General features: G+C 38.6%; 1 protein-coding gene across 4 annotated transcripts in view; it reads left to right on the top strand.

The window, feature by feature from the left end:
* The window catches only part of PTPRZ1 (protein tyrosine phosphatase receptor type Z1), a 199,500-nt gene that overhangs the window by 129,041 nt on the left and 48,111 nt on the right, over positions 1-22,348 (top strand). For 2 of the 4 annotated variants that reach the window (XM_051848907.2, XM_051848908.2), the window contains exons 9-12: positions 1,894-2,078; positions 3,683-3,809; positions 11,422-11,468; positions 18,118-21,625. In XM_051848907.2, coding sequence (XP_051704867.2) covers positions 1,894-2,078; positions 3,683-3,809; positions 11,422-11,468; positions 18,118-21,625 — 3,867 coding nt within the window. The remainder of the gene's footprint in view (positions 1-1,893; positions 2,079-3,682; positions 3,810-11,421; positions 11,469-18,117; positions 21,626-22,348) is intronic. The other 2 variants (XM_051848909.2, XM_051848910.2) reach the window with 1 other exon arrangement.

A 22,348-nucleotide genomic window follows, 5' to 3' on the forward strand; every position in this document is an offset into this window, starting at 1 on the left:
ATTAATGCTGATTCTTAAAAGTTGAAGCATCTAATGATTGCTGCCATTAAGGCAAGATAAACATGGACCTCAGCCAAGGTGGTTTGTGCTATCTAGATGGCAGACCTTTGGGTGCTTTGCAGCTAATACTTTTCTATGTTTCAAAAACTGTCTATGTTTTGTGTGAATTCATAAAACAAATGGATTTTAAGATAGCTTCACGTTGTGATACATTGTTCACTTGAAATCATCCTCATTCTAAAAAGTGATTTGTTTTTGGAAGCAAAAATTTGCAAATGATATTGTCCATAATCATTTTTCACTTTAGAAAACTGGACTTAACATTCATGAGAAGGAAGATTGAGGCAGTCTTGTTCAGTGAAAGTGTAGTTAACTAGCTCACTTTGAAATGATTTGATGGTCTTCTGCCATCTGGTGGTCCTCATAAAAGTTTCACCGGATAGAATAACAGATGAGTGGTCTAGACCTAAATTAGAATGCATTTTCTTACAATGAATTCATGTTTTTTGATAATTAAATAATTGTCCCTTTATTCCAAAAAAAAAAAAAAAAAACCTACTCTAACCTTCTCTAAACAAACAAACAAAATTAGCATCACAGGTTTGCAGTGAAGAATCCTGTCTCTAACATAAATTTACATGTATACATGTATTTATGTATATAAAGTGTACTATGTGTATATTTTTCTGAATCATTTATATACCATTTGTTAAAATTGCTAATACTAACTGTTGTAACATTTGTTTCTGCTTGTAAGGGCAATTTTTAGTTGTGAGTGCCCTCCTGTGTTCATGAGATGAACTACAGACCAAAAATGACACAAAGGCCTGCCACAGCTACTAGAATATTTCATGAGATCCTGTAGTTTTTTTTAATCAGTGATGACTGGCTGACCTAAGTTAATTACATACCCCCATCTAGTAGTTTTAAAACTTCATATTTCACCTGAAAACAAAATCTGTAAGATGTGAGCACATAAATTCATCTTTGTCCTGAGAGGTTTGTCCTCTATGGAGATTATTCATCATCTTGTTCCATTAGCACAGTATCATAAATTTATGTTTTTTTTTCTCCCACTTTGTCCAAAGTTTGGGACAGTCCTCCTGGTGGGACTAGATTTTTGGCATGAATCTCAAACTTGGGCTTAAATTTATTTTTAGAGGTGTCTGAATGATTTTTCACCATTTTTCAATGAGAAAAACTAATTAATTCCACAAAATTGTTTTCTTTATTTATGATGCTAAAGTGTATTTAAGCAGACCTGAAAAATACTGAAAATGAGTTCTAGTTGTTCTATGTTCTATGGGTTTCTTTGGTTGGGAATTTTTAATTAATTCTAATAACAAAATGCTTGCTAATAGACCATCTTTTGTGATTGAAATTCTCCTCTACTTGTGCTAACTACATTTATTGGGTTCCAAACAAAAGGAGTAAAGACACAATGAGATTGAAGGTATCTGCATTCATTTATTTCTAAAAGTGAATTTGTGTACCAGATGTATTCAAGACCATGTTCTAGAAACAGAGAAATAAATAGCTATTCTTATATTTACAATCTAGAGAAGTTGAGGCTAATTCAGAAAAAAATGTAAGAAAGCATTCAAATAATGCAATAATAGTGGTAAAATGGTGAAATAAAACAGGCAGTTGAACATGAGACAGATGACGTCAGTAGAGACCAAAGGCGGGGGCATCCAACCAAGACCTTTCCTGATGGGACTGGAGGACTGGAACAGGGAGAGAGAGGAGGGAAGGCAAGAGTGTTTTAAAGAGAGGAAATGGCATAACCAAAATCTCCACAGATAACATATAAGACAATGTTCATAGAATACGATTTATTAAAGCCCTGGGGGCCAGCAGTGATGTCAGTAACTGTCCTTTTTCTCTCTGAAGTTTGTAGTTCAGAACCAGAAAATGTGCAGGCTGACCCGGAGAACTACACCAGCCTTCTTGTTACATGGGAAAGACCCCGAGTCGTGTATGATGCCATGATCGAGAGGTTTGCAGTCCTCTATCAGCAGTTGGAAGGCAATGATCAGACCAAGCATGAGTTTCTGACAGATGGCTATCAAGACTTGGTAACTATAACATCAATTGCTTTATGTGTGATAACACCATAGTTTAATTTCCAAGGTAAGAACTTACTAATGATTGTATGTTGTTGCCCTCTGGTATATTAGACTTTTTATGAAAGCTTCTGGCAGGGTGGAGCCAAGCAGTAGCTATACTAAATTTGTCAAAAGTTGCATTGATTTCAGGGAGACCGAGACATTGCCAACAACATTGCGGAGTAGATACATAAAGAATACTTATGAACTGAAAGTCATGTACTGTGTCCTCTCTGTACAAATAAAGAAACTTGGAGGACAGTCAAATACCCTGATTAAGATCCTACAGTTGTGGAAAAACTAGGCTGAAAACCTCAGTGCTCTTTCTACATAGTGCTTTCCCCATTATGCTATGCCAGCAGAGGAAGAATAGAGTAGGGGACTTGCAAGTCCTTTTCTTTGAATCTAGTTTCCAGGTGACAAGAGTGAAGTCATGATTAGGTCAGACACTAGGGACATAAGACAGGTAATTCTTGTTAAAAAAAGATCCACCTCTCCCTCCCTCCACCCACACAAATGAATGAAAGGAAAGAGAATACAGATTCCTTCTGTAGCCTGAGTATCCCAATATCAAACTTTGCTTCAGTTAGGGACAGTTGCATGGAGTGGACAAACCCTCAAGTGGATGTGGTTCCAGTAACACCCCACTACCAATGAGAACACACTGCATTCCCCATTCACATCACTAGAGTTCTGCAAAACCTGGGAGCCTGCATTTAAATAAAAGTTGTCAGTGTCCTTATGCATAAAGGAATATGGACAAAATGTTAAATCTTTTAACAATCATTTAATTCACTTGTCTAAAATATAGAAACACTGTTATCTGGGAGAATTGAGGAATTTATAAGTAAATATTTTTCATTTCATAATTATGGGAAGAAGATGATAGTTCTGTTACTGTCTTGCGTATTTGTTGTTAGGACATAGAGATAACTGTTTCTCACTGTGCTCGTTAGATTTTGCTCCTTATTTGTAAATGCTGCACAGTTTATTTGTCCAACTTTAATTTTTAGTTTTTAATTCTTATTTACGAATTAGATGTGTTCTAGTTAAAATTGAAACTTTACAATTGAATTTTTTTAAGGTTTATTTATTTGTTTGAAAGGCAGAAATACAGAGAGAGGCAGAGAGAGAGAGAGCTTCCATTCACTGGTTCATCCCGAAATGCTGCATGACAAGGGCTGGGCCAGGTGGGAAACCAGGAGCCTGGAACTCAATCCTGTCTCTCAAGTGGATGGCAGGGACCCAAGCATGTGGGCCATCTTCCACTGCTTTCCCAGACCATAAGCAGAGAGTTGGATTGGAAGTGGAGCAGCCAGGACTTGAACTGGTGCTCATATGGGATGCTGGCATCACAGGTGGCAGCTTAACCTGCTATGCCACAACTCCAGCCCCTCTACAGCTGATTTTTAAAAACCAAAACAAGTTCAAATTTAACTTACATGGCTTTTTCTTAGGTGAATAAAATGTAAATATTTTCCATTAACAAATGAGGAAATGTTTTCTAGGACAGATTTCCAGGGTATTATCCTACGATAATGATGTCTTTGTTTAATACCTAGTATCTTTTTTAGGGTGCTATTCTCAATAATTTACTTCCCAATATGAGTTATGTCCTTCAAATAGTAGCCATATGCACCAATGGCTTATATGGAAAATACAGCGACCAGCTGATTGTTGACATGCCTGCTGATGATGCCGGTAAGTACTCTCTGACATATCTTTATGTTCTCTATTTAAATGAGTCTGGTTTAATTACTGAATGTATTAGTGCTTTCCTTCTGACTTTTTATACTCTTTTGAACAAAAGTGAAAAGATTTAAGTCTCTATCATCAGGTAATTTCATGAGCTATACGACTTGCTTCTTTCAGTGGATCTTGTGCAAGACAATAAGGAAATGTATTCTTAGTATGAAGATTTCTATTTATAAATTAAGAGCAACAAAACCTACTTATAATTTTACAATGGTCATCAATGATAATTTCAATGCAAAAGCATTGAAACTACGAATTTGGAAAAGTAAGAGTTGATTTAAATTGTGTTTAATTCGTTTTTCAGCTCCCAAAACATTTTGTAGTAAGTATAAACATGATTCTAAGATCATGTGAGGTACTTTGCAATACCTATACAAAGCACCCGAATAGTTTATCTTAGTTATTTTATCCATTTGTTATAATTTCGTCAGGGGTGTGCTTTCCTCTTAGTTAATTTGACAACATGATCTCCTCAAAATAAACCAAATAATTTTTCTTTCTAATTGTGTTTTATTTGCATGCTTCTTCTCAAAGTATTATGGAAAATCTTTTGATCTCAGAGCATGTGCAATAACTGAATCAATACTGGCCATCTTAATTTGACAATTTACAAATTTATGCAATTAAATTTGTTCTTTTTTGGTTAAAGTAAGCAGTTTTAAAATAATAGAATGTAATTGTGTATGCGTGTATACACATCATACATAAATGTATTTTATATACTTACATACATGTAAATATTCTTTGATTATCCCTACCATGAGACAACTCATTGAAATTTTATGTTTTAATGTAAATTAATAGTTATAATTTGTATTAATTATAACATATTCAGTTTTGCATATGGAAGGAACACTGATGTGCTCTTGTGTGCTTTTGTTGCCTAAATACTATAGCAAGAACTTTTAATCCAAAGTGAGCTTACATAAAATATGTGGCAATTAATCAACTTGCCATAGTTGTTCTAACAAGTTGAGTCTAAAAGAATACATGTCAGAGGATTAAATACTATTAAAGGTATCTTTCCAAATCATTGAATTCAGAACTTGATAATTACAACTAATGAATATCACTGCTATCATGGTGGCTACATCATCATTTGGTATTTCTTATGACTACCTCATGGCCTAGGTATAATCATTTTACCTATTGTTTTGATTTAGTGCTACTTTGCAAAATCAATATATTTTTAGATGGAATGGGGACTCTAAGTTTTCTTGAAAGGCAATTATCAAAGTAATTGACCATGGTTTTCACTGTTTGAAATCATGCTAACTCCACTGAACGGCAACATCATCAGAGTTCTCTGTATTGATCCACCCATAAAATGACATCTGTCACCAGTACAACATTGACCATATTGGCCAATACTGTAGGTGAACTGATTGAAAAATGGCATGCTAAAAAATTTCTTCTATCTTTTTTGTGTGCATTTTAGAGCATGAATTATGTTGAACATATTCACTTAATTGTACTGTCTTGTTTTAATTATGCTACTCAGTATCCACAGATAAACTATTTCTCATGAGCTTGCAACAATATACTCTGGGCTATTTGTTTGATATTGTCAATCTATTTACCATGTAAAAATTTTAAACTTTCTCAATATTTTATTGGTTTCTGGTTTTGAGAAGCTTATTAGCTATGAAAGACAGATCAAATGTCTGTTTTCTACAGAAGTAATTTCTAAGTGATCCTTTTAAAGTAATTTTATAATGGCACAAAGTAAAATATTCTTATATAATGTATAGCATTTGTACAAAATAATAAACACTAAACTTAATTTCTATTTGTTTAAAGGATCAGGACACTATTGAACATTGTAATACTGAGATGTTAGTTTGGACAACCATTTAATCTCCATGGATGTCTCTTTCCCCTAAAGCATTTTGCACAGCAATGAAGTTTCAAAGTAAAAGATGGTATTTGATTTGATGTTCTGGTACCAAATGCCTCTTTTTTTTCTTTTAATTGGAATATATTTTATGCTGAATTTATTCCCAAGGCATAAGTTTTTGCTTCTTTAGTTTCTTCTGGGATGTCTTTTTCTTCTGTGCCACCTCCTCTTCTGGTTTAGGAACAATTTGTTCCTGTTCAGTGAGGATCATTTCAGTGTGGCACGGGGAGCTCATGTGTGGGTTAGTCTGACCACGGGCTCTGTAGGGACGGTGGCGCATCCTGGGGGCTTTGTTCACCTGGGAGTGTTCAATGAGCAGAGAATCTACATCCAAACCCTTCAGCTCAGCATTACTCTCTGCACTTTCAAGGCACTTTATATGGGCCACCGACCCTGTGTCCAACCCCATTGCTTGGCCTGGGCACACCTACCAACTCTACCATTGTACCTATGGGATGGTACACATTGCTTCCTCAATGTGACATCTTTCAGGTATTTAGTGGCTTTTCAAATATGTGTACCCTTGGTGGCCTGGGCAGTTTCTCTGGTATTCTTAAAGTGAACATGAAGATTTGAATCTCTTGATTTGCATGATTTTGTGGGGTTTTCTGGGTCAAGTGAGTAACAAACCATTTTTGCAGATCATCTAAGGCCACTTACAGGAAGAGCCCAAATGCCTCTTAAAATCCAAGGATTAGAAACTTAGTTGAACTATTTCCTAATTATTTCTATCAACCATTTCTTCATCAAAAGTTATTTTACTGAAAGCTTAAGGTTTTCCTATTCTTCATAGCCAAACATTATCTCCTTTATAGAGTTTATTCTTTCTGACCTTAAAGCCTGCAATGACACTTCAATCCATATCTTTACAATTCAGTATTAAAATTACATCACTTTAAATATTGTTTTTATGGTAATTATATTACAGAAAAAATCAGTTGACAACATTACTGGCTTGCAGTTTGGTAAAAACACAGATTCAGTACTGATAACATTTATGAATTTTATTATTTATGAAGCTAATATGGATGTAAGAAACTTTTGAGTTTGCTGTTATTTCATGATTTTTATTAGCACCATTTCATCCTGTCCTTCATGCTGTTTCATTACCTTGGTAACATTGTAGTATGTCCATTAAATTATTCTATTATTATTTAGGAAAAACTATTTCTTAAATGCTGTATTATTCATTGCCTTTATTCAAAAGTGAAGGAGGTGATTTATAATTGCCTCGCTTTTGTAGATTTCAAATATTCTGATCAATATCTGTGAGGCAAAACTCAGTCTTCCAAATTATGTACTTAACAATAATTTCATTAAGTTGTTCATTTAAGTTGATAATTAGATGATCTTATTGTTCGTATAATTAATTATACTTATTGTATACATTATCATCATAAACTAATGTCCATTAAGTATTATTTTAAATGTTATTTTAAGCCGGCGCCGCGGCTCACTAGGCTAATTCTCTGCCTTGTGGCGCTGGCACACCAGCTTCTAGTCCCGGTCAGGGCGCCGGATTCTGTCCTGGTTGCCCCTCTTCCAGGCCAGCTCTCTGCTGTGGCCAGGGAGTGCAGTGGAGGATGGCCCAAGTGCTTGGGCCCTGCACCCCATGGGAGACCAGGAGAAGCACCTGGCTCCTGCCATTGGATCAGCGTGGTGTGCCGGCCGCGGTGCACCGGCTGCGGCGGCCATTGGAGGGTGAACCAATGGCAAAGGAAGACCTTTCTCTGTCTCTCTCTCACTGTCCACTCTGCCTGTCAAAAAAAAATGTTATTTTAAAGTAAGCATAAAAATTCACACTCAGAAACAAACTTAATTTTGTCTAGGAAGGCTTTTTAATATTGAAAAGATATGTAAAGTACTTTAAAAGATATTTTGTAAAACTGAATGATTAATAATTCATAATATATTTTAATTATTCAATAGTAATAATTGATAAATATATTTATTTCACTGTAACTAAGATAATTGTGTTCATTTCTCTTCTACAATATAGAGCTAATGATTTTAGTTATAAATGTCATTATTTACATATATGTTCTAGGGCCTTAATAATTATTTGTTAAGTTTAAATGAATATTGAGTTAAATCAACATTTTTTTTGCTGTTACTGTGTGCTTTTCAGTTGTATACAATTGTCTTGTTAAATCACCATACATCTGTCCCCACTCTGCCTATAACACCGTAAACAATTAGTATCATTATATAATGATATTTAAGATCATGTTTTGAAGCATTACAGTCTACATTGCTTTTACCTTTTGCACTGTGAAACTTGGCATATTTTCCAATGATTAAATAAGCCTTGCTTATGAACCTACATCAGTGTCGCTTGTTTATATTGTGAACTATTAGTGTATTACTGGCATGCTACTTTAAAGAAAAATATAAAATCACATGTGCCCCCAAACAAAACCACAATGGATCAACAGCTTTTGTCCAGTTATTACATGAACATGAATTTTCAGTATCCACTCACAAAAAAAAATGCTTTGTTCACATCAGAGGTTTTCCTAGCTTTTTTGGAGTATAATGTGATAAAGTGAGACAAGTCGATACATTGGCATTTTTCTTAGCTATTTAATATTTCAATAGTACTTGAGTCAAGCCAGTGTTCCCTGAAATATCAGCCGTTGTTTGTGAGGGAACCTTAAGCCAAGGGGGACCTAATGTGAGACCCAGCACCAATCAACAGAGCTACACCTTGGGTGCCAGGATCTTGAGCTCACAGACCCAGAAGTGTGACTTCAGAATCCTTAGAACAGAAACAACCTTCCAAAATTATTTAACTTCAAAGTTGTTCTGAAGGAGTTTAACAAAAGACTTCTGGCGTCGAGGGAGTGGGAGCATTGATATTTTCCTGGGAAGCCACCAGAATTTCATTCAGTTGAAGCAACCTGAGTCCAGGTGGAAACCCAAATGAAACTCCTTCAGAATGGAGTTACCAGTGTGAAGGCAGAGCACTTGGCGTGATGTCATGGAGTCAGCGGCATCTCAGAGGGCTGCTTTGGCCCTGCTAGGTTGCCTTAGAGTACAAGGAGGCCCAGAGCAAATGTCTTACTCAGGAGGTAACTAATAAGCCCAATTATAGAAGAAGGCACCAATAGTCATGAGGGGAGGTGATTGGATTGAAATCCTGTATTTTAACCCATAAGGAATCCTAATCCATATCATTTGTGCTCTGATAAAAGGGTAAAATGAAATGCAATATAAACTAAAAATATTGAGAGAAAGTGGAACAATCCTCAGTGTGATAATAACACATACCCCAATCCAAGCCTGACAATTAAATTTTAAAAATTGCCTTTGCCCATTAAAAATACAAACATAAAAAAGTAGCAAAACCAGTTAAAAAATACAAACATAGATGAAGGTAGATTATGTGTTTTTAAAAGGTAGAATTACAGAGAAAGGGAGAGAAAAAGCTCTTCCATCCACTGATTCACTCCACAAATGACCACAATGACCAGAGCTGGTCAGACTGAAGCCTAGAGTCAGGAGCTTCTTCCAGGTCACCCATGTGGGTGCAAGGGCTCAAGCACTTGGGTCATTTTTCCTCTGCTTCCCCAGGAGCATTAGCAGGGAGCTCGATCAGAACTGTAGCAGCTGGGACTCAAATTGGCACCCGTATAGGATGCCAGCACTGCAGGCAGCAGCACAACCTGCTACACCATAGAGCTGGGCCCAGACCATGTCTTTAAATTTTAAAACATCTTCTTAAGCATGTTAAAAAGAATAGAATATCCTTGAGATTTTTTTGCAGTCTTTTCACAGAAAAATCTACAGTATGTAGGTTCATCACAAAGTTCATAGAAACTGGAATTAAAAGATAAATTTACCCTGGTGCAAAAAAATTTGAAATCCATGCATATTGTATATGTATCACTAACAAGTCTTTGTTTATGATTTGTTCATATTAACGTTGAAGTATTTTAAAGGTACATGAAAAGCCTACAGTGCTAGTTCCATTTTAAATATGTTCAATAAACCTGGATATTGTCTTAGTACTGAATTTGAAGGTTTTCATATGTATGGAATTCTTTAGCTATAGCCATTAGAAAGCCACGTCAAAGATTATTTTAATTGCTTCTCAGTTTTAAATCCATGTGTACTGAATTCTTGGAGGCCACAGAGCTGCAAGTGATTGAGACAACTGAAATTATTTTAATTTGGAAATATTAAGAATAAGGAGCCTGAAAATCAGAGAATGGAAAAAGAATTTCACAGGGCCAAAAGTAGAATGAAACCACTAATGAGCCAAATAAAGGTTCCAAATCTTGCTTAGTTTTAACAATGAAAATTGAGAATTAAAATTTATGATTGTAATTTGTTACTAGTGGTTATTTTTATTTTGACAGCACACTACTTTGTTCAGGTAAGTAATTTTAAAACAGCCAAGTTGTCAAGAATATTAACTTCATCTCAGTCTTCTCAGGAGCCAGACATATGTGCAGACTTTACTTAAATTCTCTTCTAGATAGAACTCATGCTGAGCTTTGTCTTTTTTTTTAACATTTATTAGCACCTAGAAATTTTCAAGAAAAATAAACTCAAGAAAGTCAGTCTTGGAAAATAGGTCTGAGCACAATAAACATTTGATGTTCCTTCAGTTATGTTTTGATATTTCTATGGAATGTGCATTTTCTTTGAGGACATTAAAACATCTACAGCACTAGGATAGTAAAGAGCATATACTTTGGAGGTGGAATGAACTTCTACAAAAGCGTAGGAGTAAGAAGAACATCGTTGTATTGATGCCTGAGCCCTCACCACATCTCTCTGTCTTCCTCATGAACTACACAGGTCTGATGAAGACTTAGGGAAAACCCTTCTATGATCCAACAGAAATGTCAATGTGGCTGGATTCTTACCTGGAGAGAATAAACCAGCTCCTAGTCTTTCCTAACATATCCTGATAGGTCTTGTTTTAGCATTGAGATGTCTCTGTGTTAAAAATATGTCCATTATGGTTGATTGGGAAAAAATGGACTTGGATGAGCCTGGCTACCTCAGGCTTTGCATAGTCAGCACTAGCTGAGCTTCCCAAGGAGGAAAACACAGAGGAATCATTCCCTTTTGTCCTTCCTAATGTGAGCTCTGGTGAGGACCTGATGGAAAACATTTTAGCTGGTGCATATCAAATAAGTGAGCCCAAATCAGAGGATTACTTTAGATCAGAAGCGGAATTCCAGAATGTGCACACGGGATAAGAAAATCAATCCTGCCAGTGCTCCAGAAAGTTCCTGGAATTTCCCCAGCTACACATTTATCAGCCCTGTAAGGGTAAAAAGATTTCTGCACGGGTGAAAAATTATTTGAGTTTCTTTATATTCAGTTAAGTCAGTTACACTGTCCTGTCTGTTAGCGTCAGTGAGACCTGGGGTAGGAGTGAGGTAAAGCATCGGAGCAGAAGCTAGAGATCAATCTTGTGATGCAGCACAAATAAGTTGATGTGGTAGGTGTGAAGTAAGCAGTGCTCAGTAATACTGAAAACTGCTATCAGAAATTTGCAATTTTTATTCTAGAAGATTCAGTATTTTTTAATGCTAACAACTATGTTGCTGTTCTTTTTTCCTCTTTTCATCCAAAAGTAAACCCACAATGCTTTAACTAACTAGTTGAATGAAAATTTTAATTATTCTGTTTTTAATTTTGTAGAACTTGATCTTTTTCCTGAATTAATTGGAACTGAAGAGATAATCAAGGTATAATGATCATTTTATATATTTAAAGGTTTTAAAATTGAAAAGTCCATTTTGAGTTGTTGCTTACATTATAGATATTATTGCACTAATAAGTGTTAGTGTTGCATTCTTCATTGTGGGGCTACCTGCTAAGCTGTATTATCATGTGCTAGATAATTAATTTATGATGAAATTGGAAGACACTGGTGAATGTAAATAAAAGCATGTTAAATGTTTGGTGATAATGAAAAAAAGAACTTTCAAAATAATTGTAGCTCTGAGCTATAGCTATTAAGTTGATTTTTTGTTTTTCTTCTCAATGAACACTTTTAACACAGCCTTCACTGCAAGCTTACAACAATTATTTTAAGATTTCCATTGTTGATTTCCAGTCAATTTCTCCATTGGACTAAAACATTGCACTAAGTGTTGTATTTTTCCAGGAGAACTAGCTATAAAGGTGACTTTGTGTACCTTCGTTCTGGTCATGATACTTAAGAATAGGTGGACACCAAATGCTGTGCGTGCTGTGAGCTTTCTGGTTTCATGTATTGCAAACACAGAAGATGTTCCTGTTGGAAAAGTGACTGTAACAAACTGGCTTTTTATAGTCAAAGAAAGGTTACTGAGCAGGAGGAAAGAAAATAATTCAGTGTATCAATCCAAGTCCCAACAGGAGGCAGATGCCACACTCAAGTGGAATCATTGAGGTTAATTTCATAAAAAGAAGTATTCACAGGTGTGTGGGAAACCAGCAAGAGATGATGTTGGCTGGAGATATTGGGGACTTATTGTTACACCCACCCCTGAAAGGCAAAGAGAAGGTGTAAAGAGGCTAGTCCAGCAGTTGCTGTGGCCCTGATAGTGGGACAGAGCCATCCTGTGGTGACCAGCCAGGTGAGGAACCTGCTGGGGAGTACCCTGGTCCATCTTTGGGCACAGCGTAGTGGAGACATAGGATGGAGGGTGTGGGAAGGCCTAGAAAGCACATACAATGTCCTGAGGGAGAGGACGCCTAACAGAGCTGAGAAGACTCACAATTCAGCATTACTTCATGGAGGTGGAAGGCTATTACCTAGAAGAGTAAGAGAAGTCTTATTGCATTTGGTGTTTTTGAGGGAAGTGGCAGCAGCCCACATCCTTTGAAATAGCAGGGGGGCGGGTACACTGGCACTGCTGAGGAAAAAAGAATCAGCTCCCACTGCATAGACGGGGATTTAAAATGATGGGCATAGGAGCAGTGGCTGGTAAACTTACACTGGGAAACTGAGACTCTTTCATGCTGTTGAAATTAACTGTGTAATAAAGCATCAAATCAGTGGCAGTCCATGTCTTCATGTTTCGTTCTGGAGCGTGGTTCTGAGACGGGATGGAAACACTATGAATGGCAGAGGCTGGCAAATGTGTGAAGTGCACCTGATGGTTATCAAACTTTGGATATGGAAGTGAATTGTTTGGAAGATATTGCTTAGGCTCTATCTAAATATAAATATGCAACTTTGAAAAATACAGTACCTCCACACACACACACACACACACACACACACGGCATCCGGCTGCTCGTGTGCGCTGCCCATTGTCCCCTGAGTTTCTTGCTTTGGGGCTTCATCGGGGTGGGCAGGAGTGAGGCAGCCCCCTGCACCAGGGACAGTGTGTGAAGGCTACACTACACATTTTAAAATGGGAGTCATGAAGGATAGCAGCTGTGACATGGATCAAAACCATGGAACAAGAGTCATAGAGCCGGCGCCGTGGCTCACTAGGCTAATCCTCCACCTTGCGGCACCGGCACACCGGGTTCTAGTCCCAGTCGGGGCGCCAATTCTGTCCTGGTTGCCCCTGTTCCAGGCCAGCTCTCTGCTGTGGCCCGGGAGTGCAGTGGAGGATGGCCCAGGTGCTTGGGCCCTGCACCCCATGGGAGACCAGGAGAAGCACCTGGCTCCTGCCATCGGATCAGCGCGGCGCACCAGTGGCGGCCATTGGAGGGTGAACCAACGGCAAAGGAAGACCTTTCTCTCTGTCTCTCTCTCACTGTCCACTTTGCCTGTCAAAAAAGAAAAAAGAAAAAAGAAAAAAGAAAAAAGAAAAAAGGAAGGAAGGAAGGAAGGAAGGAAGGAAGGAAGGAAGGAAGGAAGGAAGGAAGGAAGGAAGGAAGGAAGAAAGAAAGAAAGAAAGAAAGAAAGAAAGAAAGAAAGAAAGAAAGAAAGAGCCATAATAACTTCATAGAAAATATGGGGAAGACTGTCTGTCAAAATGTCTGCAGTCAGATCTGCATCAAGTAATCACTGAGTATGAGTGATGTTGACACGAGGCATTGTGACTTCACAGAAACCACCAAGACCTGGTAGGGTAGGAGTGATGAATAGTCCATCACTTCCCTCAGATTCAGAGGTTTCTGAACCTTGAGAAGTTTAAAATCTGCTAGAAAAGAAAGCAGTAAAGATACATGTGTGATATGTATACATTTTTCACAAAAAATATCTAACTGAAGAAGAGTTGAGTAGCAGTATGTTGTAATAAAAATGTTAGTGCCACAGGTTAAACCACCACTTGTAATGCCAGCGTGTCATACCAGAGTTCCAGTTTCAGTTCCAGCTGATTTGCCTCCAATTCAGCTCACTGCTAATGTCCCTGGGGAAGCAGTGGGAAATGGCCCAAATGCTTGGCCCCTGCCACTCACATAGGAGACCAGGTTAGAGTTGCTGTCTGCTGGCAATGGACCAGATAGAGCCATTGCTGGAGTGAACCAGCAGATGAAAGGTCTTTCCCTCTCTCTGCTCTTCCAAATAAAGAAATAAATATTCAAAAAGTAATTCAAATAAAAATTGGGAATCTACATAGCTTATGGCAGGATAGGTCAAAGTGTACGTGGGAATATGAAGAGGAAGAAGAGTGATATTATTGTGGGAGTTTATCAAAATTACTGGGTCACATAGAGAAGACTTGTGTTTTGATAACTGTATCTGTGAAAGGCAGAAGAGAGACAGATTGATAGTTGTAAGTTGAATTATAGGTTTTCCATGATGTTCTGAGTTCCTGTAAATTCATAAGAATGGTCTGTTTCAGAATTTGAGAAATCATGAAATAGAGGGAATCCTCAATTGTGTTCTAGTCCTAGGGAATAAATTCAAAACACAGATACCAGAATCAGCCTTAAAAATGTACAGGCAAGGGTGACTTCAGTGGTTCACTTTTTTAAATTAATTTTTAAATTCACAGATAATTGTACGTATTTTGAATGCAGTGTGATATGTTAGCACATGTGTGAAGAGGTGTGTTTTGTCTCATGGCTTGTTTTCTCTGTAAGCAGGAAGACCACCTGCTAAGAATCAAGGGCAAGGATAGGAAAGCAAAGACTTGAGTGGTTCTTAGGTAGGGGGAAAGACTCTGGAGTGATTACAGAAAACTAGCCAAATACTGAGATTTGCACAGGTGAGGAAGAATTTATAAATTCTGCATTACAAAGCTTAACCTGAATCCTTAGTGAACCTCTGGGTCAGATTATAAAACAATGTCCATAAGAACTTTTACTAAAAGGAGAACTATCTCAAACCAATAAATACTAAGAGCAAAGTCAAGGAAAATTATTCTTATTTCCCTTTTCATTAAAGACTTAGGTTTGTAGATTATGGAAATATTTTATCCAGCAAAATACAAAGGATGTTCAAAAATTCATGGAAATGCACACTGTGAAAATGCATATTCCCTAAAATGGATTAAAAAAAAAACACTTATCTTTTAACTCCATTCCCCGTGTAATTTTTGAAAGAACTCATATTTGGTGAAATCTCTGAAGCTGTCCTTGTGAGCGTGTATCAAACAGAATGCACTATTTCATGAATAAATACTATTAATCACCAAAGCTATGAGAGTAGCCATTTTCAGCATTAAAAACAATTCAGATAAAGCCAATTCACTTCTCAGAATTGTCACATAAGCCTCAGAAAATACTGTACAAACAACCAAACAATTAAACTCTAAGTAACGATGCAGGGGCAGGCACTTGACCTAGTGATTAAGACACTAATTAGGATACCTGCACCCCGCATCAGGGTGCCTGAGTTCAGCTCCAGGCTCCATGTACTGATTTGATTCTGGGAAGCAGTGATAATGGCTCAAGTGGTTGGATTCCTGCCACCCGTGTTTGAGACCTGAACTGAGTTCCCAGCCCTTGGCTTCTACACACACACCTGCCATTATAGGAATTTGGGACATTTCTCCCTCCCTCTCCTCTCTCTGTTTCTGCTGCTCAAGTAAATGCATAACATTTTTGAAATAAATAATTATGCAGACGTTAAGTTTGGAAGCTTGTACTTCACACAATGCAGTTTTCCCTCTGTGTGAGAAACATGCCCATGAGAACCCATAGTTTAAGATTCATATTCTTACTACTAATGTTGATCAAGTTTTCATTGATTCATTTGTACCCACACTCATTTTTCTTTTTCTAAATACATATAATATCTTTATATTTAAAATTCAGAGAGACAAAGACAAAAATTTTTCATCCTCTAGTTCACTCCTCAGATGCCCACAACAATCAGTCCTGGGCCAGGCCAAACCAGGAGCCTGGAACTTAATCCAGGTCTCCTCACTGAGTGGCTGAGACCCACGTACTTGATACATCCACTTCTTCCTCCCAGTGTGTGCATTAGCAGGAAGCTGTAATCAGAAGGAGATCCAGGACCCAAATACTTCATTACGGGATGCAGACATCACAAACAATGTCTTAACTGCTGTGCCAACTACTCATTTCATTTTTTTTTTCCTTTTAAGGGATTTAACCTTAAAAGATCTAATAGATAACCCAGTAGATAATGATTTAGATAAATCGTTGAGTACAAAAATACTGGGAGAAACATGTCTCATATAGACTTAAAAATGGTATCTTATCATGTTTTGACTTGACAGTTTTTTAAATTTATTTATTTGTATCTGTTTGAAAGGTAGAGACACTGAAAGACAGAGACCGGCAGATAGAGTTCTCCCGTCCTCTAGTTCATTTTTCTAGAACTAGTCCTGGGCCAGGCCAAAATTCAGGAGCTGAGAACTCACTTTGGGTCTCAGTTTGGGAGGCAAGGACGTGAATACTTCAGCTAGGATGTGCTGGCCCTAGGGTGTGCATTCGTAGGAAGCTGGAACTGGGAGCTGAGCCCGGCCTTAAACCCAGGTTCTCTGATGTGGGATGTAGTAGCCCAAATGGAGTCTTCATCACTAAGCCTCAGCAGTTTCATTTTCTGAACACACACACAGTGTAGGCTTTGTTTCTTTGTTTTGGGTTTTTGTTTTGTTTTTTTTTTTTTTTTTTTTGTTCGATTTTTTAGTTCTAGCCAGGATATTCTGGCTGTTACGTTGACTAAGTGTGTGAAAGACTAGGCCTCTTAAGTAGTGACTCTAAGGGAAACACAAAATGAAATGACTAGTGCTAGAATCATATTTTGACAAGTTGTTAAAATATCTACCTAGGGCACTGGCATTGTGGCATAGCAGATTAAGTCATTGTGTGCAACACCAGCATCTGCATCCGATCTGGGTGCTGGTTGGAATCCCAGCTGCTCCATTTAAATCATTGTGAATGTACTTTGAAAGCAGTGGAAGATGCCCCAAGTGCTTGGGCCCCTATACCCACCTGGGAGACCTGGATGAAGCTCCTGGCTGCTGGATTTGTCCTGGCCAGGCTGGGTCATTGGCAGCCATTAGAGTAGTGAACCAGCTGATGGAACATTCTCTCTCTCTCTTCTCTGTCTTTCAAATAAATAAAATAAATCTTATAATCTGCTGAGGTCTTAGTAGAAAATGTTTTTAAAAATAACAAAATCATACTGACCACGTATTTCAGTCCTTAATCTTCCTGTTAGGAAGACTTTAAAACTATGATTTATTTTAAAAATGTACAATTAAGTATTATGAATCACCAACTACTTTGGCCTTTGAAAATGTTTTATTACCATTTTATATTACAAAAAGCTAACTGCCATTTAGATTGTTGCCTGATGAACTGAACAAAGAACGAAAAAAAAAAAGACACATTCAGTAAATAAATACAACGGCAGTGTCTTCCTTAAGAGATGTGATGTCAGGGCTGGCATGTGGTATAGGGAGCAAAGCCGCTGCCTGCAATGCTAGCATCCCAAATGGGCACTGTTTCAAGTCCCTGCTGCTCCATTTCTTAGCCAGCTCCCTGCTGATGCATCTGGGCAAACAGTGGAAGATGGCCCAAAAGTGCTTGGCCCCTGCACCCATGTGAAATATCAGGAAGAAGTTCCTAGCTCCTGACTTTGATCCAGCTCAGCCCTGGCCATTTGGGGCTATTTGGGGCGTGAACCAGCAGATGGAAGATCTCTCTTTCTCTCTCATTCTGTCTCTTCTCCTCTCTCTCTGTAACTCTGCCTTTCAAATAAATAAATAAATTAGAGGTGTGATTTCTATTAACTGAATTGCTTCCTTCCACAAAGCTCAAATAAAGACAGCCATAAATAAGTTCTGTCTTGAAGATGGGAGAATAAAGACTATAAGATAGAAGCATGGGTTCCCTACCATGATGTTTTATGAGAACAAAAGGTCCCAAGATTACACGAGTGAAGATTAGCATGATAATGCATTATAAAGTATTATTAAGATCCCACTTTTATTTCCTTAAGTCCCATTAAATCTTGTTTGTTTTTCAAAGGAGGAGGAAAGCAGAAAAGAAGACATTGTTGTGAATCCGGGTAGAGACAGTGCCACAAACCAAATAAGGAAAAAGGAACCCCACATTTCTACCACAACCCACTACAATCGCATAGGGACTACATCCAATGAGGCCAAGACTAACCGATCCCCAACAAGAGGAAGTGAATTCTCTGGAAAGGGTGATATTCCCAACACATCTTCAGCTTCAACCTCCCAGGCAGTCGCTGACTTAGCCACAGAAAAAGCTACTTCCTTGACTTCTGAGCCTGTGACTGAGCTACCCCCTCACACTGTGGAAGGCCCTTCAGCTTCTCTAAATGATGACTCCAAAGCTGATGTCAGGTATCCGCAAATGAACTTGTCTGGAACAGCAGAATCTTTACAGATGGTGTCTATAACAGATTATCCAGAGGTGTCAACTGACATTGGCGAGGAAGAAAGCTTACTGACCAGTTTCAAGCTCGACTCTGGATCTGATGATTCTTCAGGCTCCAGTCCTGCAACTTCTGCTATGCCATTTGTCTCTGAGAACATATCCCATGTGTATATATTTTCTTCAGAAAACCCAGAGGCCATCACATATGACATCCTCATACCAGAGTCTACAAGCAAGACTTCAGAAGATTCCGTTTCCTCAGGCTCAGAAGAGTCACTGAAGGATCCTTCTGGTGACAGAAATGGGTGGCTCCCTAGCTCTACGTATGTGCCAGCACAGCCTGATGGTGGATCCGGTAGAGAGAGCTTTCTCCAGACTAATTATACTGAGATACATATTGATGAACCTGCTCAGACAACCGAGTCCCCTTCTCCAGGACCTCAGGGTCCTTCGGTCACAGATGTGGAAATGCCAGCTTATTCTACCTTTGCCTACTTTGCAACTGAGGCCACACCTCATGCTTTTACTCCATCCTCTGGACAACGTGATTCAGTCCCCACTGTCCACGTGGTACACTCGCAGACAACCCAACCAGTATACAATGGTGAGACACCTCTTCAACCTTCCCACAGTAGTGAAGTCTTTCCTCTAGTCACCCCTTTGTTGCTTGACAATCAGATCCTCAATACTACCCCTGCTGCTTCAAGTAGTGATTCGGCCTTGCATGCTACGCCTGTATTTCCCAGTGTTGATGTGTCATTTGAACCCATCCTGTCTTCCTATGATGGTGCACCTTTGCTTCCATTCTCTGCTTCCTTCAGTAGTGAATTGTTCCGCCATCTGCATACAGTTTCTCAAATCCTTCCACAAGGTACTTCAGCTACTGACAGTGATCAGGTGCCCCTGCATGCTTCTCTGCCGGTGGCTGGGGGTGATGTGCTGTTAGAACCCAGCCTTGCTCAATACTCTGATGTGGTGTCACATCAGACCACTGCTCACGCTGCTTCAGAGACCTTGGAATCTGGTAGTGAATCTGGTGTCCTTTATAAAACGCATTTGTTTTCTCAAGTTGAACCATCCAGCAGTGATGTCATGATGCATGCACGTTCTTCAGGCCCTGAACCTTCTTATGCCTTATCTAATCATGAGGGCTCTCAACACTTCTTCGCTGTTTCGTACAGTTCTGCAATACCTGTGCATGATTCTGTTGATGTATCTGATCAGGGTTCTTTATTTAGCAGCCCTAGCCGTGTGTCAATACCTAAGTCTTCATTAATAACCCCCACTGCATCATTACTGCAGCCTACTCATGCCCTCTCTGGTGATGGGGAGTGGTCTGGAGCCTCCTCTGATAGTGAATTTCTTGTGCTTGATACAGATGGGCTGACAGCCCCTAACGTTTCTTCACCTGTTTCTGTAGCTGAATTTACATATACAACATCTGTGTTTGGTGATGGTAATAAGCCGCTTTCTAAAGGTGAAATAATATATGGAAATGAGACTGAACTGCAGATTTCTTCTTTCAGTGAGATGGTTTACCATTCTAAAAGAACAGCTGTGCCCGAAACCTCTGTTTCCATGTCTAGCACAAAGGGCATGCTTCCAGGGTCCCCTGCTTATACCACTCCTAAAGCTTTTGAGCGTGAGGTTAGTCAAGTTCAACCTACACATACTACATCTCCAGCGTTTGGTGACCCTTCACTTAAACTTGTGCTTAGTGCAGACTCAGAGCCGGCATCCTCTGACCCTGCTTCTAGTGAGATGTTACTTCCTTCAACTCAGCTCCTGTTTTATGAGACCTCAGCTTCTTTTAATCCTGAAGTATTGCTGCAACCTTCCTTTCAGGCTTCTGATGTTGACAACATGCTTAAAACCGCCACTCCAACTGTGCCTACTGATTCAGTAAAGGTTGAAACCCCCAAGGTTGATAACATTGGTTCTGCAATGTTGCATCTCATGGCATCAGATTCTGCTGCAAGTGAAAACATGCTACACGCTACATCCGTGCCAGTTTTTGATGTGTCACCTACTTCTAATATGTACTCTGCTTCCCTTCAAGGCATAACTTATGCAAGTGAGAAATACTTTGAGCCAGTTTTACTTAAAAGCAAAAGTTCCCAGCAAATAATAACCTCTTCCTACAGTATTGATGAGTTATTCCAGACTACCAACTTGGAGAGTAACCAGGCCTTTCCCCCACAAGGAAGTCATGCATTTGCTACTCCTATCTTATCAGTTGATGAACCTCCAAATTCACTTATAACTAAGCTCGTGTATTCTGATGAACTGTCCACCTCCACCACAAGCTCCATTACTGATGGAGTATTTACTGGTATTCCAACAGTTGCTTCTGGTACACTTGCTCCTACTGATCCTTCTGTTTCTTTAGGAAATGAGCATGTTTCCATTACAGCTGTTTCTCCCAATCAAGATGGTTCTGTAGGCACAACCAAGTTGCTGTTTCCTTCTAATGCAAGTTTTGGGCTGAGTTCCAGTGCTAGAACTGTTGCTGATTTGGTGGGTGGTGGTGAGGATGGTGACACTGATGATGATTATGGTGATGATGATGATGATTATGATGACAGAGAGAGTGATGGCTTATCCATAAGTAAGTGTATGTCATGCTCAGCCTATAGAGAATCACAGGAAAAGGTAATGAATGAATCAGACACCCAAGAAAATAGTCCTGAGGATCAGAATAACCTGCTCTCATATTCACAACCTGCAACTTCTGAAGAAGGAAATAAAGTCACAGGGGTAACCTCAGACAGTCAAACTGGGATGGACAGAAGGCCTGATAAGTCGCCACCAGCAAGTGTGCTACCTGCAAAGCACAATGGCAAAGAGGACTCTGACACTCAGACTGGTAGAGCCCCGCTTCCTCTTTCTCCAGAGTCTAAAGCATGGTCAGTTCTGACAAGTGATGAAGAGAGTGGATCAGGGCAAGGAACCTCAGATAGCTTTAGTGATAATGAGACTTCCACAGATTTCAGTTTTCCAGATGCTAATGAAAGAGATATTGATGGGGTCATGGAAGCAGGTGACTCAGAACTAACTCCCAAATCTCCACGGCCCTCAACACCGTCTGTTACTAACGGGCACTCAGAAGTATTCAACATTTCAGAGGCAGGTTAGTTACAGTTCAAAAGGATAGACCGAGGCTTGGTGCTTTTCTCACCCTAAAAGTGAAATGGAAAAATCATGGAAAGATAGAAATTTGGTTAAACAGCTCATTATGTTTTTTTAAGCAAAATACTCAACAAATCAATTTACAGTTTTAAAATGTGATTACATTATTTCAAATGGATATTCAGTATGTTTTGGTCTTTAATTCTGTCCAAAATAGGTTTGAAGTTTTTATTTATTGTCAAAATTTCATATTCTACAGGATACCTGTTACATGTGGAAACAACTGTGGGTGCATGGTACATTTTTAGTATACTGCTTTTTGAGTAAGAATGGAATACACCATTTGTACATGATTTCAGCTTCCTTAGTTATGTTCTAAAATAAGTTGTAAACTAATTCACTGAATTATTAAATAATTCATACAATTTGATAGTAATATGAGATAAACATCTCTCTCTCTCTCTCTCTGAAATACCCCAAGAAAAGGAATTAGGCAATTCACACATCCCTCTCAACTTGGGGAGCTTAAAAAAAGAATTCTATGCTACATGTTTGAGAGGTAATGGTAACGTTTCAAAACAGCTTTTGGATTTTTTGCCTTCATTACCTCTATATTGCCTAAAGAGGGCAGTGTGAACCAATAAAATATAATTTACTTTGATCTTGCTGTTATACACTTTTCTAAGTTAAATAAGGGGTATTAATATGCATAATATGTGTAGGT

Source organism: Oryctolagus cuniculus, chromosome 3 (genome assembly GCF_964237555.1).
Source record: "Oryctolagus cuniculus chromosome 3, mOryCun1.1, whole genome shotgun sequence".
Taxonomy (NCBI): Eukaryota; Metazoa; Chordata; class Mammalia; order Lagomorpha; family Leporidae; genus Oryctolagus; species Oryctolagus cuniculus.